This window comes from Typopeltis vanoorti, chromosome 25 (genome assembly GCF_054136105.1).
Source record: "Typopeltis vanoorti isolate ZY-2024b chromosome 25, IOZ_Tvanoo_1.0, whole genome shotgun sequence".
Lineage (NCBI taxonomy): Eukaryota > Metazoa > Arthropoda > Arachnida > Uropygi > Thelyphonidae > Typopeltis > Typopeltis vanoorti.
Genome location: NC_143573.1, coordinates 63,330,451 through 63,349,672, shown reverse-complemented (window position 1 = coordinate 63,349,672; position 19,222 = coordinate 63,330,451). Strand labels below are relative to the sequence as shown.

General features: G+C 32.7%; 1 protein-coding gene across 2 annotated transcripts in view; it reads left to right on the top strand.

Annotated features, from left to right (window-relative positions):
- crim (QVR superfamily protein crim) overlaps positions 1-19,222 on the top strand; it is a 65,766-nt gene that overhangs the window by 44,912 nt on the left and 1,632 nt on the right. Inside the window, exon 4 of one of the 2 annotated variants that reach the window (XM_090414608.1) lies at positions 11,628-16,728. The exons of the other annotated variant lie outside the window; for it this stretch is intronic. Coding sequence (XP_090270734.1) covers positions 11,628-11,757 — 130 coding nt within the window. The 3' untranslated portion in view covers positions 11,758-16,728. Of the gene's footprint in view, positions 1-11,627; positions 16,729-19,222 lie in introns of those variants that run through there. 2 annotated transcript variants of the gene reach the window in all.

Sequence of the window (19,222 nt, the reverse complement as noted above, 5' to 3'; positions counted from 1 at the left end):
GATTTGTATAAGAAAATGACTGCCAAGGCTTCCTTGTTCACTGAGCATGATGGATTTCGTATGTGTGTTCAATGTATCTGTTATCAAAAGTGAATGGTTTATTGTATGAAAATGAGAGAGTGTTGTGTTTCATGTGCGAATGCAAGTTGTGTTGAACACTGGAAATGAAGTAGCTAATATATGATAGTACGTGAAATATGAATGAGAGTAAGAAAAAAAATTGCTGAAGGTAATGAGGATGGAGGCAACAGGGGTGAAATAGTGTGCTTATGTGGCATCTTTCACAGGACAAAAAGTTAGCTAGAGCAACTGGAGAAATGATTGTTGTATGGTACCAAGAACGAGCGAAAAAGTGATTAGAGTGAAAGAATTGATTACGTTGGCTGGTGAATGGTTTGAAAGGTGAAAAATATGCCGTGAGAGAAAATATGAAAGAGTTGCTTATAGAATGGAAAAAAGAAGAGTGAGAAAGTAAAGATCGTGAGTCTGTTTTGGAATGACAGAAGATTATACAGCAGGAATGGTGTACACTAGTAGATGTACAGAGTGAATTTGATGGGTGAAAGGAGATGTATGCTTGATGGATTGCATTTGAATGGTTTTGGTGTTAGATGTTTTAGAGAAAGAGAGTATTGTTCATTGAGAGGCTAGAAGAACAAAATAAGGGAAATGAAGTATTGGGGGGGGGGCTGTAGTCAAGTGTGGGTTCACATACATTCATTCATTCAGAACATACATTCTGAGATAACTTATCGATCATGGTCATTGAGTGTCAGTAACCTCCCAGGGCATTTTCCTGCTGTGGTAGCACCATCAACTTTCCATCTACAAATGACATGAGCATCGGTGGATTTTGGTATACTGAAACGGATAGCAATGTCACAGACACCGATGTGACTCCAACTACCATCCTACATTGGAAGTCTGTCAGTTCAGCTGAATGTGGCATCTTGACGTCGAGAACAGTGCAAAACATGCAGCGTATCCCACCTTTTATTGCTAGACTTACCCAGACACTCCCTGAATATTTGTATGTGGTGGGATCCAAAATATGCATGGCACATAAGGTGGATTTATAATCATCATTGACTCCTTCTCAGTCATTAAATAATTTAAAATAGAATATGAAATTAAAATTGGGGGGGGGGGGGGAGAACTTTGTATTTCTATTAACATGCTGTTGTATTTTAATGAAAATACTGCAGTTAATTCTGAGACTATGGAGTCCCACAATTAATTGCAGACATTTGCTGAAATTCAAATGATTTAAATTGTTAAAAGTTAATTTAAAAAAGGAAAAGGGAAAGCAAAAGTTTAAAAATAGGATTTGAAAATCGTCAATATTGGAATTAAAATCATAACTTGCTAAACTGAACAGATAATGTAATAAAAAACATTGTGAAAAGAATAGTAAAAGCCAATTTATATGAACAGTATCAAGCAGGATTGTTTTGATTGGCCAATAGATGAGTGATAATATAATTGATTCTTGCTAAAACAAACCCACTCACGATGAACATGCTACTAAAAAAGTTCCAAAGATGGGCCCATAGTTACAAGGCATTGTTAAAAGAAATTAATTCCAGCAGACTTTAACATAATGGACTGTGTGATCCCTAAATTTGCTGTAGTGATGAGAGTTTGACTATACATTATTGTAAATATACTAGACAAGAAATTCTTATTTTAATCCTTTAACCAAGCATTGGGGCAACAGTTTGCACATGAGATCTTCAAAGGCTACTTGTATGTGGAGGGAGATGGCTTCACATCAGATGTGTTTTGTATTATTGGATACTAAAGTAATCTTTTGGACATGTCCTTGTGTTGAGGACATGTTGGAGGCTTAATGGATTGTATAGCACTCGGAAAGGATTAAAATAGATTTTAATACTTCCAATGTTTTGTCTATCACTGAGACATCTTCAGGGATTACAAAAAACTAATGTAACATATACACAAATACCACACAATACTAAGCTAACCACGTGGGTGACTCTAAAGTCCTATCTAGGTGGTGCACCCTCTATGGGCGATTGTAGGTGGCCTAGAATATAGGGTGAGATCTCTGATGATTATTGTTTCCCAAATCTTCGGAAGTTTAATGCAACCTTATTTATTTAGATTTTTTTGATTTCTGAGAGCTGCTGAAGATTCTAAAAATAGTCTCTCTTTTTTGAATTCACAGCATGGTGGTTTTTTTTTTTTTTCCCAAGAGATCCTGTAGTCCAAGACATGGTCAGCCAGGCCTGACTGACCATAGTCGTGGTTGCAGATGTATGACTTGTGTTCTTCTAAGTGAATGGTTGCATTAAACTTCCAAAGATTTGGGAAACATTAATCATCAGAGATCCCACCTTACATTCTAGGCCATCTACAATCGCCCATAGAGGGTGCACCACCTAGATAGGACTTTAGTCACCCACATGGTTAGCTTAGTATTATGAGGTATTTGTGTATATGTTACATTAGTTTTTTGTAATCCCTGAAGATTCTCAGTGACTGAGACGAAATATAGGAAGTATTAAAATCTGTTTTAATAATTTCCGAGTGCTGGATACATTCCATTAAGCCTCCAACAGGATTTTGGACATGTATATTAATAATTATGGAACGGGTCACTACCCAGACCAATTTCAAACCTTTATATTGAGATCTCAGCAGTGGGAACTAGATTCATTGAGATACTAAGAGCTAAATCAGTAGTCATTTTTCAATACAAGTGGGAAAATGGTGTATTCCGTTAATGAAATACTGTAGATTACTGATAAAAATTTTTACTTGGTTACAAAGTAAATTAAACTAAGCATGAAATTATATTCTTGTCTTAATCCTTTACCCAAGCATGAGCAAAGTTTGTATGTGAAATATCTTCATGACCAGGCTACTTTCATGTGGAAGCACATGACTTCACATCATATTGCCTTGGTACCCAATAATGCAAAGCACACCTTTTTTTTCAGATGTGTGTGTGTGTGTGTGTGTGTGTGTGTGTGTGTGTGTGTGTGTGTGTGTGTGTGTGTGTGTGTGTGTGTGTGTGTGGAAGGGTCATTACCCAAACTTATTTCAACCTTTATTGGGATTGTATTAGTTTTTTTTTTTGTGATCTTTTTAAAAAGATCAGGGATATGGATATTGAAATCATGGCAATGGTCTAGTAGTATTTAGATATTGAATAATAGATCTGGAACTATACTTGCTACTATTTTGTTTGCAGATGACCTGATAATCATAGCAAGAAGTGAAGATGCACTCCAGAAATCAGTATATTCCTTAAACATAATTGCTAAAGAATTTGGAATGCCAATATCAAAACAAACTCATGACTTTTAAAGGACCATCTCTAGTCAGAAGTAAAATGATTGAAAATAAAATTTTAGAGCAATTGAACTACTTCAAGATACCTTGAATGTGTTGTATTATATACAAAAGAATCTGACATTGACCACAATCAAACTTCCTAAAGATAGCTAACAGGGATGATCAATAATATTTTCAAATCTAACCAAGTCCAAAAGCATACAAGAATAAGTGTATAACGTTTCATCAAGTTTTATCTGTACTGTACAGAAGTGAAACTACAGAAAACCATAAAAACTGCAGAAGAAAAAAAAAGAATAGAAACTGGAGAAAAGAAATTCCTATCAAGGACAGCAGGCTATACTCTCTGGGACAAAAAAAAAAAAAAAAAGTACATCAAGAACCAAAAATAGACTCAGTATTGAACAAAGTGTATGAATACTGAAAGAAGTGCATTGTACAAATTGAAAGGATGAACACTTCAAGACTACTCAAAAGAAATACTCCAATACCATCTAGTTGGAGGACATAAAAGTCAGGGATGACCAAGTTAAAGATGGAATGAGACTAGAACAGCCCATGGGGCCTAAATCCCTGAAAGGATGAAGAATAGTAGATCCTATATAATGGAATCACATCTTGTTTGGCATTGGAAACTATACACTGCATTATAATATTAAAAAACATTATAATGTAGCTGGATTTAAATTCTCAGCATTTCTGTTTAAAAATGCCATTGGTTTCAGGTGGTCATCCTCTTGTTTCACAAAAGCAATAGTGCAGTTTTGGGAAGAATTTGCAGAAAGAAGAAAAATTTTCATAAATAATTGGTTTATCTATTGAGTGAGATTGGTACTGTGTGCAGGCTAGCCAAGTTTTTTTTTTTTTTTTTAATTTTCTTTATACTATGATGCAATAGTATCAAAAATATTGTGCAGTGTCATGTTGAAAGAGATGATTCTGTTCTGTGAAACTGCCATAACATAGAAATCATCATCAACAACCATGAGTCCAGTGCCCATAGGTGTCTGATGCCATCTTGACATGATTCCTCCTCTGCATTTTATTCTGTGCAAGATGGCTCAGTCCATGCATAGAGCCTCCGCACCATTTGACAATGTCATCGCCCCATTCTTTTTTTGGTCTACTTTTTGTTCTTCCCTTCAATATACAATTACATAGCATTGCATTAAGTCTTGCATATGCGTTAAATGCCATAGCTGGAGGTATGAGTCGATACCAGAAAAAATTGAACCTTTACTTCCTACCATAATTGAAATGATGCCTGTAGATGTAGGATGTTTTCCTCAGACATCTGTTATGCCAGCAACTGTCCATCTGACTGAATAAGAATGTGATGCGAATGAAACATACCAGTAAATGAAACATACCAGTACATTTTATTCTAAAATGGAAAGTCCTGATACTTATTTCATTATAGTGATATATTTGCAAAGGTTTGCATCTATATATCTACTAACTAGTGAAGAGGTAATCTTTGACCATTGATCAGTCAGTTAAACGAATAAAGGTCTGTGAAGAGTGTTCTCATCTAAACTAGTGGTCATTAATCCATGGGCTACACATTGACCTTTCCTTTGGGTCAGTTTTAGGCAAATTATGAAAAGTTTTCCTAACATGCTTAACTGCAGCTTATCATTAATCTTTTGATAATCCATAAAATCTGCTATTGTATTTGCTAATTTTTAATTATACTTGTGGCACAATAATGTTTATTAGACACATGTATTCAAAAGAATATAATAATTTTATTGCAAATATTCTGATCGGAAACTAACTGATCATCATCAAAGCATCCACATAATCTGAAAAACCTAGACAAAAGAATGTTAATCCTATTAACAGAGCTGAGTCATGTGCCAAGTGCCACCTAGTTGGTGGTTAGAATATAATAAGAACAAGTCAAATTTAAATTAAAGGATTTAAAATAAAATAAAAACATGGGGAGGGGATGCACTATTGCTTGCCATTTATGAGGATGAGACTCAAATCTTGGCAAAATAGTCATTCTGAATTAAATTTAGGCAGTGTAGAAGTGCTTCAGCCTCTTTAAATCAATGCTGAAACCTAAACCTGTAGCAATGTAAAAGGTAAGTATTGACCATAGGATATTATGATCATTGTCCAGGTTTATTTTAATATAAGATGGATGTTCATGCAGTCATTTTTCAACAGAATATCCTGTTTGCCCAAAGTATGAGCAGGCATTCACACTGAACTTGGTAAACATGGGGGGGGGAGAAGGGAACTGTTTTATCTTTAGTAGTAACCAAGAGGAGATTTTGTTGATAGGGAAAAATGTAGAAACTAAATTGTATCTTTTCAGGATATTAGTAATCTTCTCAGCGATACCTGCAATATACAGGATAGGGACTTGTCGTAACAGGTCAAGGATGCATTTAAACTTCTTTGAGTTGAAACCATTCTCTAGTAAGATACATTGGATGGTTCTCAATTCTTTTTGGAGAGCTTGGGAATTGGGTTATCAACATGTCTGGAAAAAATGAGCATCTATTTTTTGAGATGGATGTTGTGCTGAATCTTGCTGTATGTAGTGGCCTGTGAAGGTATGTTTATGATGAATAGAAGTAGCAAGTATTCCAGAAGGAATATGGGAAAGGAAAGGAGGATGTCCAGGAAGGCTAATTTTCCATCCTTTTCTTTTTCCATAGTGAAATTGATATGTAAGTGTAGGCTGTTGATTTTGGTTAAAAAGGATAAGTAGAGATTCTTCTGAGTTGGCCAGATGGCAAAAACATCATCTACATATCGAACTCAAAAGGAAGGTTGGGGTTGTATTGATGAGAATAGGAATTCTTCAAGATGCTCTAAGTAGAAATTAGCAAGTTCAGGTGACAAGGGGCTTCCCATGGTGGTTCCTTCAGTCTGTCTGTAGAATTGGTTCCTGTAGATTAAATAACCTAAGTGCATGACAGAGTTGAACAGTTCAACTGTCTGAAGGGAAATCATCTGAAAACAGTTGGAGAGTGTCAGCCAGAGGTACACTAGTAAATAAGGACTGGATATTAAAGCTAATCCTGGCAAAAATAACAGACTATCAAATTGTTCTAATTTTGAATGATCAATTGTTTGTATTCTACCTTATAAAAAACTGTTTGCTATCAAGCCACTGATGATAGTTTATTTTCAAACTGAAATATCTGACAATATATTAAATATACCTTTCTTGTGTTATCGTGTTGATAATTCTTAATTTCATGTCACAAGTTTCTCTCAAAAGTAGAATTCTGTTCCTACACAAGGAAAGCTTTACCAAAAAAGACTGGTAAACTATCTGTACTACAAGGTAACCTACGAGTGAGGATTATTTTTCTAAAAAAAAAAGCCATGACAATCGGATCATTCCAAACTTTGCTAAGATAAAAGAAACCATTAAATCACCTGTAGCTTATAATATCTACAGGAACACCAGCTTGTCTTTAGTCCACAATCAACTCAGAGCAACTAAAAAAAATGCCATGACAATCGGATCATTCCAAACTCTGCTAAGATAAAAGAAACCATTAAATCACCTGTAGCTTATATCTACAGGAACACCAGCTTGTCTTTAGTCCACAATCAACTCAGAGCAACTGAACAGATCATGCTATTAACATTCGTTGGGTTGCTGATCTCTGAACTTTTATCTCTGCAAACTTAGACTTGTCACTTAAGTGTGGCTAAACACTCTGCAACGTTCATTTAATAAATAAAATCATTTAAATTCAATGTCAGTGTTGCTAGACATATAAATAAAAAATTGATTGACTTTGTAGTTTATAATAACCTAAAAATAATGAATTCCTTCTATAAACATAAAGACATACATAAATATACTTGGACAGCAAGAGGATGGAAATCAATATTAGATTACTTCATATTAAATGAAAAGACATCAAAATTTTCACTAGATGTTAGAGTTCACAGAGGATATGAAATAAGCAGTGACCACTTCCTTGTTAAAATAAAATTAAGATTACCACCTAAATGGCTACAAGTAACAAGAACAGAAAGAAAAATTGAAACATTTGTTTATAAAACTAGACTATTGAATGACACAAATGTACAATGGCTATATGAACAAAGAATTAACCAATATCTAGATAAAATAAAACAAAATGAAGAAATAGAAATATAATGGCTTAATATAAAAATTATACTAAATGCAGCAGCAAATGAAAGCTTAGGAAAGACCAAAAAACTCAATAAAAGAAAAAAACTGAAGATCTGGGATGAAATAATCAAAAAGAAAAAAGAAGCCTATCACAAATGGTTAAGCAGTAAAAGATTAGAAGATGAAATAGAATATAAAAGAATAAGAGCCATAGCTAAAAGTGAAGTCAAAAAAAGACATAGAGAATCATAATAAATTTGTTTCTAATTTAGAACATGATTTATATAAAATAAGACCCAATGTATATAAGATTTTGAAACACTTAAATGCAGATACCAAAGAAAACATAAAATTAAACACTGAATTGAAATTAGAAGAATTTCTAAATTACTACACAGAACTGTGGACAGACAAATATTTTAAAAAAGACAACTGGCAAACAATTAACGAAAATGAAAAGGAAATAACTGAAGAAGAATTAGAAATCAGCCTGAAAGAAACAAGAAACGGAAAATCACCCGGAGAAGATAAGCTAGGTTCAGAACTATATAAATACACAGGAACAAGATTCAAAGAAAGACTCTTATTATTTTTAAATAAAATTTACTCAACTGGTATCCCCCTAATAGAATGGAAAAAAAAAAAAAGCAATTGTGATTCCTATCTTTAAGAAAGGTAATAGAGATGATCCTAAAAACTATAGAGGTATCAGTATACTAAATTCCTGTTACAAAATATATAGCAGAATCTTAAATAACAAACTAATGAAATATTCCGAAAACTTTATTCTAGAGGTACAGAATGGATTTAGAAAAGGACAATCATGTATAGACCTGGCCTTTTGCCTAAAATTAATAATAGAGAAAAGAAGAGAATATAATTTAGAAACACATATTGCATTTATTGACTTTGAAAAAGCATTTGACAAAGTTAAAAGAAACATATTATTTAACATATTAAAAGAAAGACAAATACCAAATAATATCCTAAAAGCTATCACAAATATATAAAAATAATCAAATACAAATGAGATTAAATCACGAGCTATCATATACGAGAGAGATAAACCAAGGGGTTCGACAGGTATGTCCCCTCTCAGCAACCCTTTTTTAATATCTACTTAAATGAAATAATAATAAAATGGAATAAAAATTTACATCAAGGAATTAAACTTTCTCCTACAGTTAACTTAAACACTCTCCTCTTTGCTGACAACCAAATAATAATTACAAATTCTGAAGATAACTTACAGAAAGCTATTTTAGATCTAAATGAGATATCCAAAGATTATGGTATGATAATATCAACGGAAAAACCAAAAACTAATCAAAAATCAAAAACTTAAAGGACAAGATCCAGCAAGAACTAAAATAGTAATAGATAACAAGATCTTAGAACAGGTGAATTCATTTAACTACCTAGGACGTATGATCACATATGAAAAAAATATAAACGTAAAAATTGCAAAATCTTTAAAAATAACAGGTGTAATTAACTCTATATTTAAACCAAACCTAGTTCAAAAACAAACCAGGCTAAAAGTATACAATACATTAGCCCTAACAGTCTTAATGTATGGAAGCGAAATCTGGAACAAAAAGACAAAGATTAACAACAACAGAAATGAAGTTTATGAGAAAAACTGCAAAGTATACCCTATTTGATCACAAAAGAAATGAAGATATTATGAAAAAATTAAACCAAGAACCAGTAATAGAAAAAATTAAAAAATATAAACATAAATGGATGGAACATGTTCAAAGAATGAAAACAGACAGATTACCAAAACAAGCCTTAAAGTACAAGCCATTAGGAAAAAGAAAACCAGGACATCCTCTTAAACGATTCAGTGATGACTTCTAAGGCCGGAACAGGCCATGCTAGGCCTAAATCCTTGATATGCATGATGATGATGAATGTTGCTAGACAAATCAAGCCTTTCCATGTTTCAGATAATTGGGTTATCAACATGTCTGGATGCCCTTTAACGGATAGTGAAACATTTATCCTTTCAAAAGGACATGAATTCGCTATAGTCTCCCTAAAAAGATTCCACATTTAGATTTCCTTTTTAACATCGAATGGAACTTATTTCATCTCTCCAGTGAAAAGGCTAATACTCTTTCCCTAGAAGTTGCATCCATCCTACTTAAAGCCAAGCTTCCTACATCTAACATATCTCTGTCTGAAAAGAAAGCTCTACATTCTCTAAGAAGCAAGTCACCTTGTTATCACTAAAGCAGACAAGGGAAAAGCAACAGTAATTATGGATTCTTCAAATTACAAAAGAAAAATTTCTCCTTTACTACGAGATCGCTCAACATACCAAGAACTGAATCATGACCCCACTAACAGACAACTGAAGAAATTAAATTCCCTTCTAGATGAAGTTATAAGTTTAGATGCAGACACTATAGAAAGGTTAAAAATTCATTTTGCAAGACTGCCTAGGTTTTAGGGTCTACCAAAAATCCACAAAACAGACATTCCTCTCTGTACTATTGTAGACTGTATTGATTCACCTACCTTACCACATAGCCAAATATTTGGCAAACTTATTGACATCACATATAGGCAAATCTTGCTCTTTTTTTTTTAAAACTTCTGATTTCTTAAAGAAATTAAAAAATGTCTCCTTACAACCTACTGATCTTATGGTGAGCTTCGATTTAGAATCTCTATTCACAAATATACCTCTCAAAGAGACTTTACAATTACTTACTGACAACCAAGTAGAAGGTACTGCCATGAGAAGTCCACTTTCCCCTGCTCTAACCAACTTTTATTTGGAGCATTGTAGAAGACATCCTTTTTTTATCTATATACCTTCAACCTTCATTTTGGGTTACATATATAGACAACGTTTTTGCAGTGTGCCTCACGACAAAGATTCCCTTGTATCAAGTTCACCATGGAAATTGAAAAAGACAAATTATCCTCTTTAGACATCCTTCTCATTCACTCACCATCAGGTAGTTTAACATCTGTTTACAGAAAACTCACTTTTATTGGACGTTACATTCTCAATCTGCTCATCATCCTGTTCAAAAGACAGAAATCATAAAATGTTTAATTCGACGAGCTAGAACTAATTGTTCAACTCTCCATCATTTACAGAAAAAACTTTCTACATGAAATTAAATGGCTTCTGAAAGGACTACACAACTTCTTCGAATCCTACAACCCAGACCAAAACAACAAAGAATTAAACCAATTTCAAGAATTCTGATCTAACAGTTTATATTCCTATGAATAAAATATCCACCTATTTCCCATCATCTAAAGATAAATGCTCAACTGTCTATCTTCTTGGTGTATACCAAGTTCCATGTGACTGCCATCTTTCTTACTTTGGACAAACTGGATGCCCTATGGAAAAAAAGAATACAAGAACATCTTATATTCTTCACAACAAATCCGATAAGTCTGGATTGGTGCAATGTAGAATAGACACAAACCACAACATTCTCTGGTCCAAAACTTGCTTTCTACGCAATGTCAGTATAAATTCGAACGCCTATTTGGAGAGGGTGCTTAGACCTCACTACAACCGGAATGACTGCATATCCTAGTCAAAAATATGGGAAAGTTTGATCTGAATAATACATTTTTTTTTTTTAATTAGTACCTTCTAGATACTACATCTAATGATCTTTAATATGATTTTATAAATTGTTTTTTGTATGACATCATAAATTTATACATGTAATTTATTTCTGCACTCTTATGTTTACCTTTCTTCAGTGAAATGATATCGTAATTAGCAATGTAACATCACGCGCCTTGTTCTAATTTTGAATGATCAATTGTTTGTATTCTACCTTGTAAAAAACTGTTTCCTGTCAAGCCACTGATTAAAGTTTATTTTCAAACTGAAATATCTGGCAATATATTAAATATACTTTTCTTGTGCTATCGTGTTGATAATTATTAAAAATGAAGAGTCAAGGGAAACTTGTTTGCAGAAAAATGTAGTAGGACGATGTTAATTTGACTATTGTTGTTATCACTGCAATATAAATACAAGAATGGGAGACAGCTGTTACACTTGTAGTTTTTCTTTTATTCCAAATGATGAAAGTTGTTTGTATGTATTTTATAGAATATAGCAACATATTTTTAAATAGCTGTAAATTAGTTGTGTAGTATATAACCTTAACATTCACTGATGCTGTTTTTCCTGTTTCTTTAGAGAGTATTGGGAAGAAGTAACTTATTGTTTCTGTGATTTTGACCAGTGGTGCAATGGTTCAAGTTTTATATATGTGTCAAGAATGGTGGCATTTGTACTGTTTTTTGTAATCTATGATTCTTTCTCTTAACAGCCATCAACCTGTTGAATACATTTTTATGGGCGAATACAGTCAACTTTTAATTTAGTGTATTTCTAGGGACCTAAAAGTTTATTACATTATGATAGAAATTTCATTACAGTGAAATTTTCTTTATATCACTCGCTCACTATAACTACAGTTAAAGTCCAGTTGCAACAAGTTATAGTGAGCATGTTTGCTATGGCAGGAATTGAAGTTGACTGTTTCTTTTGAAATTTTAACTGCCTTTTATTGTTAAATTATAGACTTTCTAATTAAACTATATTTCGTATTTGATATAAATGTATAAAGCTTAATATCAGGTAAACAACTGACAATTTCATTATTCCGTCCTTTTTGTAATACAGTTATTTACTTTGTACGTATAATATATATACACTGTCTGAGGAGCACATCAAAAGTTGTGCTTCTCAATGTTTTAATCAAGGAACAAAATGGTTTGATATTTATTCACCTGCATTTATTGTGTAGTAGTTTTGTATATATATTTTTTTCTATGGTTTTCATGATTATCTATGGTTCTAGATGTGAGACATTCCAGTAATATATAATTCATTAAAAATAATTTTATTCATCATTGTCAAGCTAAAATAATAGCTGGAGTATCTGCATCCTTGTGCAAATTAATGTGAACACACAAAAAAAAGCTCTAAACATACAGGTATATTTTTATATTTCACAGTCAAGCATTTTGTATATAGTCTTTTTAACATGCTTTATCCACAAATATTTGCACTGTTGTATCATTTATAATGATTGAATGTTATTACTCTCAGCTTGTCTTTGGCTGTATGATCTACTTTTGAGTTTTTTTTTTTCCTCCTGGAAATTTATTATGTTGACTATTTCATAATTAATTACAGCTTATATTTCCAAATTGTAAAATTTCTTTTTTATTTACTTTTATTCAAGATACCTGCCACTTGCTTTCCTCATTTGTAGGCCCCAATGTTGAATTTGCAATAATGATTTTTTATATGCTTTATATATATGTACCCAAAAATCATCTTGATTGAGACCTTTTATGAAAAAAAAATTTCAAAATTTGCAAAAAAAAATAAAAACAGCTAATTTTGAAGCACAAAAGTGTATGTGGGGCATATACAAATGTTTAATTTTTGAGATAATCTCACTATGTGGATATGAAGCAAAGCTGGTTTCCATTCGAGAGGGAGGGATGGAGACTTGCAATTTCTTGTTTCTTTTGTTGCAAGAAAATTACTTTTATACCAGTAACTTAGCTATGCAGGCACTAATTTCATGCTTCTGTGAATGGGAAATATAGGAAGACTTTTTATTGATATTAAATTTCCATAATGGCACACATTATATAGTGCACTTCACCAGGAGAGTTAAATGACAAGCAAATTAAGTTTCAATAACAGAATATTTGGAAAAAAAAAAAATTGACAGTGGTGAGCATGTGCAATCCATGTTGCATTATGATGAGAAGAGCATTTGAGATCTGCCTACATCGGTGTTTGATGAAAGATGACCAAAGTAATGCCAAGATCATACCTTGTTAATTGTGCTGATCTGGATTTTTAATATTTCTATTGATTCTTTGAATGCTCTGACAAACTATAGGCCATTTCTATATGCATACCATAGTACACAATGTTTTGCATCTACTGTATTGCTGCTAGATCTGATTTGGAATTTTTTTTTCCTTTCTCGCAGGTGGTATTTTAAGCTTATTGCAAATGCAAAAAACATCTAGTGAACTGAATTGCCTCACAAAATATAACTAGTGGAGTAACCCTGTGCCGAGAGTACTGTATAAATTAAATTTTGTGCTGTATTAAAACTGGAAATGAGGCCACTAAAATAAGGGAAATGGGAAACAAATGTTATCTTTTTTAAAATGGTAATCCTACACAGGTATCCCTTGATGTTACCACATATATCAAAATTGCGTTAAACAAATATAATAATCACTGGTAAAAATTACAATTCGACCATGATTGATTACTGTATTAATAATTCGTTCTTTATATGGTACTCTTTTAGGAAAGATAAAAAATGAATGCAAAGTAAATGTTTAATAAATACTTGTACCTACATTTACTGCAATTTTTTTATCAAGAGTCGTTTGTTTTTTTTCTTATCAGCATAAATTCTACAATAACAAGCAAAATGACTCTCCAGACCTTGGCAAACACTGCAAATATAATATGTGATGGTAAAAATTAAGTGGATATTGAATCCAACATTATTTCATAGAAACTAAGTTTCAGCAGATGCAAGCATAAGCAACCTTATTGGCAACTCGCCGTAAAGGTGGAGTAACCTCCAGATCACTTTCCTTAGTATTATCCATAAAGTATTTTCCACATCTCTTAGAAGACATGTATGATAAATAAGCCTTTGGCTCTCTATTTCAGTAATACATGATGGTTCATTTATTTTCAGTTATAATCTAGAAATTATTGAACAAAGAATAAAAAAAAACCCAACTAAACCATACTATACTGACATTGGAGGTCGCGGTATCTCTCATACAATTTACTGTCAAATATCACAAGCCTTTACATAACGTGTTAAGCAAAAAACAGTGCGGAATATCTCTCGTAACATATGAATACACACTACTCATGACCTCCAAGCTATACACTGAATTGTGTAAGAATATTTATAAATATTTTGCATGTAGCTGTCAGATCAGCTGCAAGCTCTGCATTAATCGAGGCGCGTTAATCAAAACTCTTGCTGCATATATCAAGGGATTGCCGCGATTAATTTCGCTACGTTAAGCAAGGGATACCTGTATGTACAACAGGCTGTTCAATCTACTGTACACGGATATCAAGTTGAGAAAGAATAAACTTATTAGGTTTCAACATCTGCAGATTGCTGTTTGTGACATCCGTAAGAGGAAAGTGTTCCAAACTGGAACATACATTTATTTCATAAACTAACACAGTGAATGTTTTATTTAAAAGCTATATATTTCAATCTGAAAATTACAGGTCAGTATCAGGCAGTTGAATACAAATAGAACACGAACAGTGGAGTGTTTAAAATGCTAAACGCTGAGGAAACAGTGTGATTAGAATAAGACTCTCCCATATCTTCAATAATGAGAAGCAGTTGTTCGGATGATAGAGTAAGTGCATTTAAGATAATAGGATACTGTGGTCAGTATCCATTCCATGTTGTGCAAGGCCAGATTTTTTTTGTTCTTGCATTGTTTTCTTCACTGAACATAGAGTTTGTCCAAAGTAAGAAAGGTGATGGTCACATGGAACTTAGTAGACAGGAATAAATGCAGCCACCTTACATTATACCTTTTAAGGATTTCAAAAATGTATGCAATTGAAACAGTACAAAGAAGTCCTTTTGTTGTTTGAGTTTGGATTATAGGAATCAAAAATATGTTATATAGCCAGCACAGATTCATATATCCTTGAATGCTTTGAAGTTCTTGCGAAATGAACTGATGCTCTTACTCCATCGTCACAAGTTTGAATGTTTATTTAAAGAAAATGTCTGAATAAAATATTATTTTAACTTCTTCCAAATTCCCTTTGTCTGAGAAAGAGTATGCCAGTACTGAAAATTTGGGAAACAATAATGGTTCTCCTCAATGATTCCTTCGCACTGCTCTATGTATAACATCACGTGGCTCTTACTATTTTAATCATCCATTGTTCGTGTTCCGATGCCACTGATGATGACCTGTAATTTTCAAGTTGAAATATGACTTTCAAATAAAATATATTATTCATTCTTTTCCTTATGTTTCTGTTAATTTATGCAACCTTATTGCACCAGCATCACTAAAACAACAATTACAGACATTTATTATCCTTAGACATGTTATACAGTATGAAAAGAAATATGTGAAGTTGTTTTGTCCTATATCGATTGCACTTGCATGGTAGGTATTAATCCCCCCCCCCCCCCCCCGTACAAACCAAGAAATTATATTGTTGGTTTAGTCTTTATCCAAGTGTAAGCAAACAAAGTTCATGCATGAAGTATCTTCATGACTAAGCTACTTGTACTTGGGTATGTGATGACTTATACATACCCAAAGGAGATGTGTGCTTCGTATTATGGGATACTAAGGCAATTAATGTAAAGTTATTAGCCTCTATATACAAGTAGCTTAGTCACGAAGATACTTCACGCACAAACTTTGTTTGCTTATGCTTAAATAAATGACATACCAAGAATATAATTTTCTTGGCATCTTTAATTTAATTTATAACCAAGTGAAAAAACTTTCAAAAAAGTATATTAAATCTTAACCTTTCAAGACCTGAATAGTAGGGAATTGCACTCTATTAATACTCCAATATTTTGCATTGCATTATTAAAAGAAATCCTGTAAATATGATCAATTAATTCTAAAACAGCATGGAGAATCTCATTCTAATACATTTTGCTATTTTTAAATAAATTGACTGGTGACTATATGCTAAATCCATTTTGGATTTCTGTCAATTATAAAATGAAGTCATGGCTGAAGTATATAAATTTTTTTTTTTTTGTAAAAATACAATTGAATCTGTCACCTATTTAACCATTTGTGATATGTTCTGAGAATTGGTGAGTCAAATGTATTAAATATACAGTTGTTTTCTTTTGTATACAGTAGCATTATTATCTGGAACCACAACAAACATTGTTTTTGATAGAATTTTTTTAGCAGTTTCCAAGGTGCTGTCATGTATTTTTTATTTTAGCAGTTTCCAAGGTGCTGTCATGTATTTTTTATTTTAGCAGTTTCCAAGGTGCTGTCATGTATTTTTTTTTTATAAAATTTTATTAAATGTTATTCAGATATTTGTGCTGTTTATGTGCATGTTTAAATATAAAATATTCACTCTGAGAATTAGCAAAAACTGCAGTGGTAATCAAGTACATTACTATTTATTATCTTATGATTAACAGACACCTCAGTTTCTAAATACTTAATCCTTGGCTCAGGTTGACTTAGCTGCTTGATGTGTGTGTATCTACTTTTAATCACCATACTGGTCTTGATGTATATACATGTCATATAACTTTTAGATATTATAGAAATAATATAGATACGAAGTGTATATTTTTGATATTTTTTATTTGTGTGGCTGGTTAACTATAATTTCTGGTTACTCGATAAAAGTTTTTTTTCTTTGAGAAAGACCATTCTATTTTTTTTTTTTTAAATTTAAAGTAAATATATTAAAATTCTTTGACAGATCAAATCTCTAAATTAGATGGCTTTATTATCATTAATATAAAAAATACTTCTTATAAATTGCAGCACAAACAGAACGATTTGTTTATACACTCAAATAGATTAATAATATAAATAATAGGCAGCTGAAGTCTTGTTGCAAATGTCATGTTTGCTATTGACTGATTACCATAAGTGGCACGACATTGGTGTCACATATTTCTTATGTTCTAGAAGTTCTGCAAGCTAATTTGCAGGCATGTGACACCTCATTATGAAACATGAGCTGCTGTGATATACACTGAGTGGTGACTTTATTAGGAACACCTCCCCATTAATCAAAAATAGGGAGGTGTTCCTAATAAAGTGGCCACACAGTGTATTTCAATGTTTCTTAATGTATGATAAAATCTGGTAGTAAATCAATCAAGTAAATTACAACTAGTAAAGGAAACCTCTTTGGGTAGACTTAGTAATAACAAGATCACTGAATATTCTATGTTTCTTCCTCTCTTTTTCATGCGACTACTCACCCATGAAAAGCTTCTTTTCTATAAATTTGTAGTACGTTTCTAATGCAGTTGGCCTCAGGATTTTTCCCCCATTTTTATTAATTTTCTATAGTCTGGAAACCCTGCTCTAGAGACCAAACAAGGAACTTTTTCAAGCCACTTCTGGCCTCCAGTAAGTGAGATGGTCTCACACTGTGCAATGAAATTCATTTCCCACCATGGACAATCATAAACATCAATGCCTATAGCAGGGATTTGAATATGGGTTGATTATGAACATCAATGATATTTGGAGAGAAGAGAATGAAAAAGCAAATAAAGGTCAACAGACAAGAGCTGGAAGAGGTTAGGAACTTCATATATTTAGGGAGCAACATGATGCATGATTTAGACTGTAAAAAAAAAAAAAAAAAAACCCTCAGATAAAACAAAAGTAACCCTACAGGCAGTAGACAAGATATGGAAAAAGTAAATCAGTGAGCTTTCCCATAAAGCTGAGACTGCTTGAAACATGCATATTCACAAGTGCTCTTTATGGTTGTGAGACATGGATAATGGCCAAGGAAAAGAGCTGTATTGTAAAGTAAACTGCAAAGAGAATCCAATGCAGAAAATAATTCAAAGGAAACTCGTTTTTTTGAACATATCTGCAGAATGAATAACAGTAGAAAGATCGAAACCTTGATGCTTAGTACAATGGACAGCCAAAATGAGAATGGGTAGATGATGTAAAAGACTGGTGTAGAAAAAGTTTGCAGGATTTGAGTCATCTAGCAAATGGACAGAGAGAAATGGTGAAATAAGCATCATGCTAATTGGCAATGATGACAACCACGAATTGGTCCCCATAATTTTTCTACTTTGTCATAACTGCTATTAAAGCTTAATTATCCTTTTTAGGAAGAATGGACCAAGAAGGCTGATGTAGTTGGTTTAGTTCAAGGGTATGAATTCCTACCTTTTGCTAGATTTAAGGAAATCATCAAATCTCCTAGAGTATTTTGATTTACATTAGTTGCTAATCATTTGAAACATCTCCCAGCAACAAGAGACAATATGCTCTATGCTAAACACCTACTATGCAGTTTTACACATCTCCAGATAGTCTCTTCACCAATAGTACAATAATAGATGAATTCTTGACTGAATTTGACTGCCTTCTATATAATAATGTTCACTGTAGCTGCAGTGAACTCTGATATATAACATAACAAATGGGTAGTCATTATGACCTCTCACCAAAGGACATGATTTTACCACAGTGCTTAAAATTCCATATCTAGTTTCCTTCATAACACAGAGGAACTTGTCCATTCTTCCAAGTCATGATGCTAATAAACTCTACTCCTTCAAACTTATCTCCAGTCAAATTTAAGGTGCTAAAATATTTGAGATGAAATAGCCATTTAACTATCCATGAAAGCAGAAAAATGGAAGAGCTGTAGTGGTTATGGACACTTCGGAGTCTAATAAAAGAAAAAAATTTCCTCCTCCTATTGATATAATTATATATCAAGACTAATCAGAACCCTACTAATAGCCAAATCAACAAATTGAATTCTCTATTCAATAGTCAGTTGGAACGAGGCTACTCTAAAAAAATTTGAAGATCCATTTTGGAAGAACGCCCCCTCGTTTTTATGTTTTACCCAAAATCCACAGATGTTCTTCTACCTATAGCTGACTGTATCAATAAAGTTCCTAGTTCATCTCTAAAGCTTTTGTGTAGGTACCTTCCACTTCTCTGTAAAATGATATTCAGTCATTATTTACT